We start from the raw sequence: 10,521 nt of genomic DNA, 5'->3' as shown, positions 1-10,521 counted from the left end.
GAATAAAAGAACCACAAAAGAATAATCAATATTAAATATTTAAGTGAACTTATAAAAAGATATACTTTCTTCTGAAAATATTAAATTGAAATCGATTTTTTTTTTTGCTGTGTTTCTACACTTAAATTTTATGAATTGTTGCAACACTGAGCAGGATTTATCCTAAAACATCAGCTGTTTATCTGAATAATGTGACAAATTATGTAGAATTTGTCCAGAAACATAGTGTTGCATTGCAAAAGAAGTGAATTACATCTGTTCCACATTTGAGTCTGATTTATTTTCCTGTACATAGTCAAATTTTTATGAAAATGTACTGGTTACACCACGTGACATTGGGATGCATCATGTCATTGACCCGTAGATAGATGGACAACCCCAGGGTTTATTGATAAAAGTTCTTTTTGTCTTCGATAATCAATGCAGTATCTTGGATTAAATGCTCGTAAGTGGCACAAACATTGGTTAAACGTGACCAGATCAACAAAAGACAGGAATACCTTTCAGTATTAGACGAGTCGTCACAGATTTGATTCTCCACCAGATAAATGTTCATCACTGAATATAGTTTAGTGAATGAATGAATGAATGACTTTTATTATTGTGTCATGGATACTTCTGTATGCCCAGACACCAAGAAAACAAACCGGGGCCAGAGCACATCATCATCAACACATCAAAGAAATAAGAAAATAAACAGGGGTTCAAAACCATTGTCCAAAAACAGAAAAGGAATTTTTTTTTATTACTGTAAACAAATTTTCCTGTCTTCTTTTTTTTATATACTTTATTTACAGTTTTTAACTTTACAAAACTGTACAAAACATAACACAGTAAAGGAACAGTCACACATAAAAGAAAACAGAAGAAAAGAAAAAGAAAAAAGGGGCTGCCAGACATTTGTAAATTTACCTTTTACATAAATAGACTTACAGAAAAAAAAACATAGTTGCAGTTGTTAAAGTAAAGCAAGTACCATGTGAAAGTTTAAGTCAGGTATCACACCTGACATTGGGTCAGGAAGGGTCCCCAAATTCTCTCGAATCTGTTCTGTTCATTGGGTTTGTGCAGGCGCAGTCTTTCCATTTGAATAACCGATAACATCTCGCTGAGCCAGTGAGCGAAGGTGGGAGGAGTGGTAGACTTCCAAGTTAAGAGAATAAGTTTCTTGGCCACCACCATCCCTAGGTGCAGAGCGACCTGAGTGTCATGCAGAAGATCAGAAGTCTCAGCCGAGCATCCAAGGATGGCCAGCTCATGGTTAGGCTGAATGGCTCTAGAGTAGGCTTTTGACAAATGTTCAAATATAGCTGACCAAAAATTGTGCAACTTAGGACAGAACCAGAAAAAATGCGCTAGTGAGCCCTCAGCAATATTACACTTATCACATACAGGGGACACAGATGGAAAAATACGATTTAGCTTTGTTTTGGAATAATGCAACCTGTGCAGCACCTTGTACTGAATTAACCTGTAACGTGAGTTAATAGAACAACAATGGACACGAGAATTTTCCTGTCTTCTTTTCCAGGCTTTAGAAATAAAACTAGCAGTCTTAAACACACTGAAATTAAACAACCACTCCAGATTCTGCTCATCATACAGTAATACCTCTCTCCAATCATCATACTTTGTTCAATATAAAAGGAAATGAGACTCACTGTCTACTTCATCTAATTTACACATTTCACATACTCTATTCTCCTCGGGAATATTCTTAAATCGACCTTAGACCGGCATAGAGTTTTAGCATAATGAAAACCAGGGCCGGCCCCTGGCATAAACACTCTATGCGGTTGTTTAGGGCCACAGCCGTTAGGTGGGGGGCCACATGATCAGAAAGGTACCGGGGTTCATTCAAGTCATTTAAACATCCTGAGGTCTGCACGTGCAGCTATGAGCTTTATATGTAATTTGAAGTCAATATTCAGCTTCTTTTATCTCACATTTGAGACATTTGGTGAAAATAGAATGGCAGAATGACAATATTTGTGCTCAAAAAGCAATCTTACAAAATTTCATTTTAGACTTGTTTTCTACACTTATCTATTACTGTATTCATATCCTATTTCAAGCACCAAAACAGTTCATTCTCATGACCGAAGGTGTGTTTTTACCAATTTTTCAAAAAGCAGACCTCAAATTTCCAGCATTTGTCCTAAATTATTTCTTTCTACAGTGTTCTAGGACAAACTGGCCTCAGTGTGCTTACAGCGGAGGTTCTAATATTTAGACATAAAACACTTGAGTATTGTTACATCTGCAAGTATCTTAAAAAGATAAATTTAAGAAAATATGTAAAAGTCGAGAAAATGGTCTCAAACCTCAGAGGGCATAAACACGTCTGTATTCAGTTTTAACCAGTGATTTGGTGTTTGCGCTTAGAGTGCAGGGCCACAAACAAACATCTTGTTTAGGGCCACCAAAATCCTAGGGCCGGCCCTAATGAAAACCATCTCCACGCTTTTCTCTGCATCAGCAATCGGCCGCCAGCGGAGCAGAGAACGCCGTATCCAGAGTCAGGACGGGGCGGAGGCGATGGGGCCAGACTTCCTTCAGGTCGGTCGACAGCTGGGACAACGGCGACGACTCAGACGCCGGAGTTTCCATCTCTAAGAAACCTACCATCAGCTGTTTGCCGGACAGGACGATGGACGTGCACAGCTGTCGGTTAGAAAGAGAGCTTCATTTTTTTTTTTAAACATAAATACGTCTTTGTGATTTGTTTTGGGAAAGAAAAAACAGTAACAGTTTTTGTTTTTTGTTTTTTTTTTGGTCCAGATTCCCAGATTCAAAGAGCAATACACTCCCAAAGTTACAGACCAAGACCGGGCTGAACAGAACCGACTCCACAGCGCTGTCGGCCAAGCAGCACTACCTCCGCCAGTCCAGATACCTGCCAGGTACAAACACACGAAACAAACCCTCCAGTCAACATCTACTGAGAGACTTTAGGACAAAAGCTTCAGGACGAAAAAACGACAAAAACAGTTCCCAGTGTCATTTTTAGTTTGGCTTCCCCAAGGAGAGTTTAGTTTACATTCACAAAGAACACTAACTTAACTTACTGTAAACACTAAAAACTAATGGAAACTGTCAACAAATCAAAGGACAAGAACGAAACAATGTGAGTGATGGGAATTAACAGACTCTTAGTTGTTGCTGTATGTAGCTCTCAGTCTGAGTTTCTGTGTTAAAGGGATAGTAGCATTTTTTTTAAAGTGGGGTTGTATGATCTACAAATAGCCCCTAAGTACTTTAATTGCAGTAGAAGACTCTCTGCACTCCTCCCGTTAGCAACGCCAGCCCATAGCCCTGCCCAGAGATTTACAACATACAGTGTTTTGAACAGACCCAAAGAAACGGCCTATTTCCGTGGCCTAAAAGAGGTTTTACCTGAAAAAAAAATACACAGTTCCATTGTTCGCTATAATATAATTTTTTCCAGCCCTTCAAAGTGCAGGAAAAACACAGTTTTTATTTGGACCTAACCAACTCACGTATCCCTCCGCCCAGGGTTAGCGCCCGCCGATCAGCAGTTGGTTAGGTCCAAATAAAAACTGTGTTATTCCTGCACCTTGAGGGGCTGGAAAAAAATATATTATAGCGAACAATGGAACTGTGTATTTTTTTTTCAGGTAAAACCTCTTTTAGGCTGTGAAAATAGGCCGTTTCTTTGGGTCCATTCACAACAATGTATGTTGTAAATCTCTGGGCAGGGCTATTATGGGCTGGTGTTGCTAACGGGAGGAGTGCAGAGAGTCTTCTACTGCAATTAAAGTACTTAGGGGCTATTTGGAGATCATACAACCCCACTTTAAAAAAAAATGCTACTATCCCTTTAATGTTTTCTAATACAAACAACTTTAAAACTCCAGTGACGTACGAGCTTTCCACATGTTGTTCTCATACTGCAGGTGCTAAATCTAAATAGCAAAGTGTGACAGAGTTTCATCAGACCTAAAGGATTATCCATCAGTGTTTTGTGTCGGTACCTTTCAGGTGTGAATCCAAGAAGCAGCTCTGCAACAAGAAGCCAGGCGGGCGGCAGAAACCTGCGGGACAGAGGACAGGGCCTGGAGTTCCTGCTTCAGCAAGGTCAGAAAACGTTTGGGGTGAATATTTCACAAATTTCACATACAGGTTATAAGATTTTTATAATTCAGTGTTTATCAGTCCCCTTAGTCATATTTTTATGACATGTAAAGATGTAACAAACATTCAGTTTTTAGTTCTTCTCTTGTACTTTTCATGCTCACAGTGAGGAAACATTTATTATTCATAAATCACTTGTCTAAAAAAACAAACAAAAAAACAAACACATGCTGCTATTCTGCTTTAACATCTCACCTGCTGTTCATCAGACCTCAGGGTTCATCATATCTCCTCCTGCTCAGTGTGTTTTCCAGTGGTTTCACTCCTCCTCTCACTCCTCCTCTCCTCTTCTCTCTCTGCTGTGACGCTTGTAGACGCTCCTCTTCCTAAACTAATGGAGAAGCCGTCTCTAAGGGAGAAGGCCCTGGAGGATCTCGATCTTCCCACAGGTATCACTTAAAACTCACCTGTAAATGCAAGAGGCAGCAGCAGTGATGGAAAAAATAACTCACATACTGTGAGTGCAACTTGAGTTTTACTTGGGTATTTATAGTTTATGTCAATTTCTTGATCAGTTTCTTTGTCTTTTCCAGACTCCTTCAACAACCCAACCAAGACGTACATGTCGCTTTTTCATCAGACTGAAGCCGGAGCACTGAGGAACAGGATCACACTGGCGCCGATTGAAACCGCCTTTGCTAGTGAGTGACAGCAGAGTTAAAGCAGATATCATCGGCACGGCCGTTTCGGCTAATGCTGTGTTCAAGGCAGGCTTTTGAAACCGTAAGTTACAGCTTCAAGTCACAACTACGACTTGGTAGCGTTCCAGGTAACCCGTAGCTCGTGTTTTTACCGTCCTGTTGTCTGTGAAAGTTCCCTATAACGGCCACTCGTAACTTCCGACCCGTGAACTCGTACCAGATCGAACTGGTATGACTTCACAGGAAGGAAAAACACAAAGTACGAGTTTCCATGAACGCACCATGAGTTAGCAGCCCCCGCCCTTGTCAGGCATCAATTGGTACTCGTGCTACGTCACCACATTCACGCGCATCCCTTGGCTGCACACACAGCCCTTCATGCCGTTCTCTCCCCTCATTGGATAACACTTGTATCCCACAAGGAAAATTTTCTCCTCGGGTTACAGCAGAGCAGAGTGACGGAGAGACTCGTGTTTAGGCTGAAATACTTCATGTAAGTGATTGCTGACGGAAAATAGGACTATTTAGGACTTATATTAACAAAAACATTCCACTGACATCTGCTTTAATAGAGTTTGTTTTATCCACCCAAGTTCATTCTTGAAATACAAAGACTGGTTTGGTGAATCAGATGGTGTTGGGAAATGACTTATTAGCCCTTTCTTCTAAGTTTTCTGTCACTTAAACACTCAAACTACAAAATAAATCTAACATAAGAAGCCTCCTTTGACTGTATCTTCCACCACACTGTAGCGAAGCGCCCCCTGGAGTTGGAAAAGACTCAGTGTTTTTTTTGTGCTGTTGAGCTTCAGAACCAAGTGTGATGGGTTTTTTCTTTATCTTTCTTTCCTTTTGTGAATCTTGTAGTTGATCTGTCCTCGGCTGCTGATTTGAGAATCGACTCTAAAATCAAAACGTGCAAGAACAAGAGCTCTTCGAATAAACAGCCTCCCTCAAATGAAGGTAAAAAAACCCCCACAAAAAACAAAACATAAGCACAAGAAATGCAGCTTCAGTTTTGCCTAAAAACACTTTTTCTTCATTCTTCATTATTGTGTCAATTTCAGATCATGAAAGATGGAGGAGCAGATCTCTGAATCCTCAGATCCCAGGGTCCAGCACCGGCTCCACGGGGAAGAAAACCTTATCGCGGAGCTCAAACACGCAGCCGGTGCACGGACGAGTCGACTGGGCCGCCAAATACGGAGGTCACCGGTAGCACAGCAGAGTGTGTGTAGCTACTCTGCCACAGACTCCTACTGCACTTTGAAGAAACACAGACTTCAGATTGAGACGTGCTGCAGCAATATTTCCTGCTACCATGTTGTTTTCCATGATATTAAATATCATTCAGTGTTGCACAAGTAAGTCATGACTCCTATTGTCTGTATTTTTTTAAATGATAACACTAAAAAATGAATTAAAGTAGTACTCTTTTGTATTTATGTGATTGTATTTATTTCAGCAGTATAAAAAAAGATCAAATATACAGTATATTCTGCACAAACTGGTTCAATCGAAGCTGCACAATCACGATTGATTATTTAGTCACAGCCCCATAGATTTTACAAACTAAAATGTTCTATATTTAGTTGTTTAGATGACATTTTCCTATAAAATCAGGTTAAAAACAAATTGTTAAAGCTGCACAGAGGGGAATGTTTGATTTGTCGTGTTCAACATATTTACAGAGACAGAAAAGAAAAACATTTAAGTGTTTTCAAGATTTGTGCGGCCTCCTCATCATCCCAGTTATGATCCTCGCCAGCATCAGTCCACTGAAAAGAGACGACAACTTTTATATTAGGATGTAGTTAAAAAAAAAAGATGCTCAAGTAATTTAAAACAGGAAACACATTAAAGGGATAGTAGCATTTTTTTTAAAGTGGGGTTGTATGATCTACAAATAGCCCCTAAGTACTTTAATTGCAGTAGCAGACTCTCTGCACTCCTCCCGTTAGCAACGCCAGCCCATAATAGCCCTGCCCAGAGATTTGCAACATACAGTGTTGTGAACAGACCCAAAGAAACGGCCTATTTTCACGGCCTAAAAGAGGTTTTACCTGAAAAAAAAATACACAATTCCATTGTTCACTATAATATAATTTTTTCCAGCCCTTCAAAGTGCAGGAAAAAGTTTTTATTTGGACCTAACCAACTGCTGATCGGCGGGCGCTAACCCTGGGCGGAGGGATACGTGAGTTGGTTAGGTCCAAATAAAAACTGCGTTTTTCCTGCACTTTGAAGGGCTGGAAAAAATTATATTATAGTGAACAATGGTACTATGTATTTTTTTTCACGTAAAACCTCTTTTAGGCCACGAAAATAGGCCGTTTCTTTGGGTCCATTCACAACACTGTATGTTGTAAATCTCTGGGCAGGGCTATTATGGGCTGCCGTTGCTAACGGGAGGAGTGCAGAGAGTCTTCTACTGCAATTAAAGTACTTAGGGGCTATTTGTAGATCATACAAAAAAATAATAAAATATCAATACATAAAAAAAATGCTACTATCCCTTTAAAAGTCACAATGAGGGGTAATGATGTTTGCTCCCACCTGGCTAAAGTCATTAAACCAGCCGGCATGAACTTCCAGGAGTTGAGAAACCTCAGTCCCATCACGACGGCCAGAGTTCCCGAGGTGCCTGCGTTTTCCACAGTGGAGGCAGAGAGAGAGACAGACGGTCGGTCATGTGTTTGTGAAAGCTGCACTGCCACTCGGACTGTCACAGTTCAACAAACTAAACTTGCTCACCGAGCGAGAGCCAGACATTCTTGGGATTTTGAGATGCCAGATAAGCGCCGACTGCAGCCAACAGGCCGAACAGGAGCCCCGCTGCCAGAGAGGTGACGCTGCCTGGGGAGCAAACACACCACACACACAACGCTTTTACTTTGAAATGAAGTGTTAATAGGTCGTCTCTTTATATAAACCTAGAAAAATATAATACTCTGAAATCCGAGTGTCCGAGAGTTTAAACAAGCTTTTCGTTGATTGGTTGCCTCGAATATGTTATATCCTATTGGTATACTTTTATATTTTGAATGTGTATGTGTATTTATATGTTATTTGAATTGCTTTTGAATTTTGCCACTTTGCACTTTATTGTAAAGCACTTTGTGATTTTATCTGTGAAAAGCGCTATAATAAATAAAACGTACTTACTTACGAAGTACATTTACACTTTAATACTATATTTCAGAATCAGAATCAGTACTTAAATACTTTATTAATCCCCCTTTGTGGAAATTGCTGTGTAACACTGCTCCATTTCATAGACATATATACAAAAACAATTATAATACAACGCCTCCAAATTCAAAATATATATATAGAATAATCTTCCTTTAAATTTACGCTCATTGACCTCTTTTCATAGGTTTAAATATTCTGTGTCTTCTTATTTTGAGTTAAGTTGCACATGTTTCAGATGATTTATATCTTTTTTTTTTTCTTGTAACACACTGTAATTTTTAATTTGAATATTATGTTATTATTTTACATTTCTCTTAGTTTATTTAGGCTATTGCTATGGCCATTTGCGGCCATCGAGAGGTTGTGTCCATTTTTGTACTCATTTCTTTTATGTCTGTGTTGATGTCTGTTGTCTTTGTTGTTGTATGTTTGTAGATTGTTGATTGTGTCTTGTCTCTTTTTGGTTTGTAATGTATACTAGGACCCCCTCGAAAACGAGAGGATTCCTCTCAAGGGGTTTATCCTATTAAATAAAATTTCTGAATGAAAAATATAAAAATGTACCCTGTCATTGTTAATGCCATTTACAGTCAGTTTGTACAGATTGAATGATGTAAAGAATTGAATCAGATTATTGAATTGTGATTGTGATTGCACATGGATGGGAGACAAAGTACATTTATATGTTTTAAAAAAACAACAACTTCTGGATCCTTTTTTAGTATATTTAAAACCTCCGGTAAAAATGTGAAGAAAAAAAAAAAGATTAAATACCAGTCTGATGTGATGGTTTACAATGAAGTTACAGTGTGTGTTTCTGTCGGACTGACATTAAACGGGGTCATTCCTATGTTCCCACAGCCTTGTGTTCCCACATTTCTAACTTTTGTTGTCACTGAAAATTAGGCCCTATGTTCCCACAGCCCTTTGGTCTCACCATTGGTTGGGTTTAGGCAATGAAGAAAAGAGCTGGTTAAAGCAGAAGTAAGCGATCCGGTCGTTTTGGCTAATGCTGCGTTCCAGGCAGGCTTTTGAAATCGTAAATTACAGCTTCAAGTCACAACTTACGACTTTGTAGTGTTTCAGGCAACCCACTCGTGTTTTTCCGACCTGTTTTACCGGTGAAAGTCACTATAACGGCCACTCGTAACTTCTGACCCGTGAACTCGTACCAGATCGAACTGGTACCACTTCACGGTCGGAAAAATACGAGTTTCCTTGAACGCACCATAACAGTCCTCGTCCCTACGTCACCACATTCACGGCGTCCCTTGGCTGCACACACAGCCCTGCATGCCGTTCTCTCTCCTCATTGGATAAAAACTGTAGGATACGATAAAAGTTTTCTCCTCGGCTCAGAGCAGAGCAGAGGGACTGAGAGACCCGTGTTTCAGTCCAAACACTCTATGTAAGTGATTGCTGTCGGAAGATATAACTATTTAAGACTTATATTAACACAAATATATCACTTACTTCTGCTTTAAGTTTAGTAAAAAAGACCAGGTAGAGGCTAGACAGGCCAGACAGATAGAGTCCAGATAGGTAGACAGAGTCCAGTGGGAACATAGGGCTGAGGGAACATAGGCATGGACCCCATCAGGGCCGTTGTATAGGGGAGAAAGGTGATGATAATTCTAGGGGCCCAGCGCCCAGTGGGGCCCATAAAAAACCCCAGTAGTCTAATCTTTGTATGACTGATTTATTCTGCGTAAGACGCTGACTAATACTCATAGTACACTGTAAAAACTCAACATCTTTCCAAGAATATTTGTCTTACTTCTTGTCCAAATGTCTCATTTCTAGTCAAAACTAATCTCTTTCCACTTAAAATAAGACTCATTACCTAAAAATTAACTTGTTTTTAGATAATTTTCACTTAAATTCACAATAGATAGAAAAATCTGCCAGTGAAAGTAAGTTTTTTGTGCTTGTAATAAGGAAGAAAAACTTGCTCCACTATCAGATTTTTTCTACTTATTCCAAGTGAAAATCTGCTTGAAAGAATTAAAAAGTGTCTAAAAACAAGCTACTTTTAATATAATGTGTCTTATTTTAAGTAGAATGAGATTTGTTTTGACTAGAAATTACATTTTGACCAGAAATAAGACAAATATTCTTGCTAAGATACTTGAGTTCTTGCAGTGTAATGCTGCATTAGCATCAAAACAAAGAAGGCTAAATAAAAAACGATAATACATACGTAGTCTAAGAAAAAAAAAGGAAAAGTTAGGGGGAGGGGCCCACTTTAGTATTCTTTAAGGGGGCCCAGAATTCCTAGCAACGGCCCTGTACCCCATTAAACCTGCTGCCAATGAAGATAAATGTTTTTCCCACCTGCTTTGAAGTAGCCGATGAGTCCTCCTGCTGTCACCAGAGCAGCGTAACTGATCCCAGGCCAGTCCACTGCCATGACCACAAACACAAACCACCCGCAGCAGCTGATGAAGATGAAGAGCAGAGCAGGATTTAACATTTCACACTCATTCATTTTCCCATGTAGGAAACTTAGATAGAAGTCAGTTGTTACAAA

At 39.5% G+C, this 10,521-nt stretch overlaps 2 protein-coding genes across 4 annotated transcripts in view; one reads left to right on the top strand and one right to left on the bottom strand.

Annotated features, from left to right (window-relative positions):
• Positions 1–6,191, top strand: part of LOC146970250 (serine/threonine-protein kinase MAK-like) — a 16,579-nt gene extending 10,388 nt beyond the window's left edge. For 2 of the 3 annotated variants that reach the window (XM_085804546.1, XM_085804548.1), the window contains exons 9-15: positions 2,480–2,670; positions 2,782–2,903; positions 4,003–4,098; positions 4,470–4,544; positions 4,689–4,796; positions 5,664–5,759; positions 5,864–6,122. In XM_085804546.1, the coding sequence (XP_085660672.1) occupies positions 2,480–2,670; positions 2,782–2,903; positions 4,003–4,098; positions 4,470–4,544; positions 4,689–4,796; positions 5,664–5,759; positions 5,864–6,015 (840 nt within the window). In that variant the 3' untranslated portion in view covers positions 6,016–6,122. Of the gene's footprint in view, positions 1–2,479; positions 2,671–2,781; positions 2,904–4,002; positions 4,099–4,469; positions 4,545–4,688; positions 4,797–5,663; positions 5,760–5,863 lie in introns of all 3 variants that reach the window. The other variant, XM_085804547.1, reaches the window with a different exon arrangement.
• A 39-nt stretch (positions 6,192–6,230) lies between these two features.
• Positions 6,231–10,429, bottom strand: LOC146970249 (transmembrane protein 14C-like). The gene is made up of 4 exons (XM_085804549.1): positions 10,326–10,429; positions 7,551–7,652; positions 7,353–7,440; positions 6,231–6,574 (listed from the first exon to the last, which is right to left on the bottom strand). The coding sequence occupies exons 1-4, from the start codon at positions 10,399–10,401 to the stop codon at positions 6,517–6,519; spliced, it is 324 nt and encodes a 107-aa protein (XP_085660675.1). The 5' UTR covers positions 10,402–10,429; the 3' UTR covers positions 6,231–6,516.
• Between the last annotated feature and the right edge of the window lie 92 nt (positions 10,430–10,521).

This window comes from Trachurus japonicus, chromosome 17 (genome assembly GCF_045865225.1).
Source record: "Trachurus japonicus isolate A0001 chromosome 17, Traja_1.0".
NCBI classification, from domain to species: Eukaryota; Metazoa; Chordata; class Actinopteri; order Carangiformes; family Carangidae; genus Trachurus; species Trachurus japonicus.
Note: the sequence above shows the minus strand (reverse complement) of the source record. Positions and strands in the feature narration are given on the sequence as shown.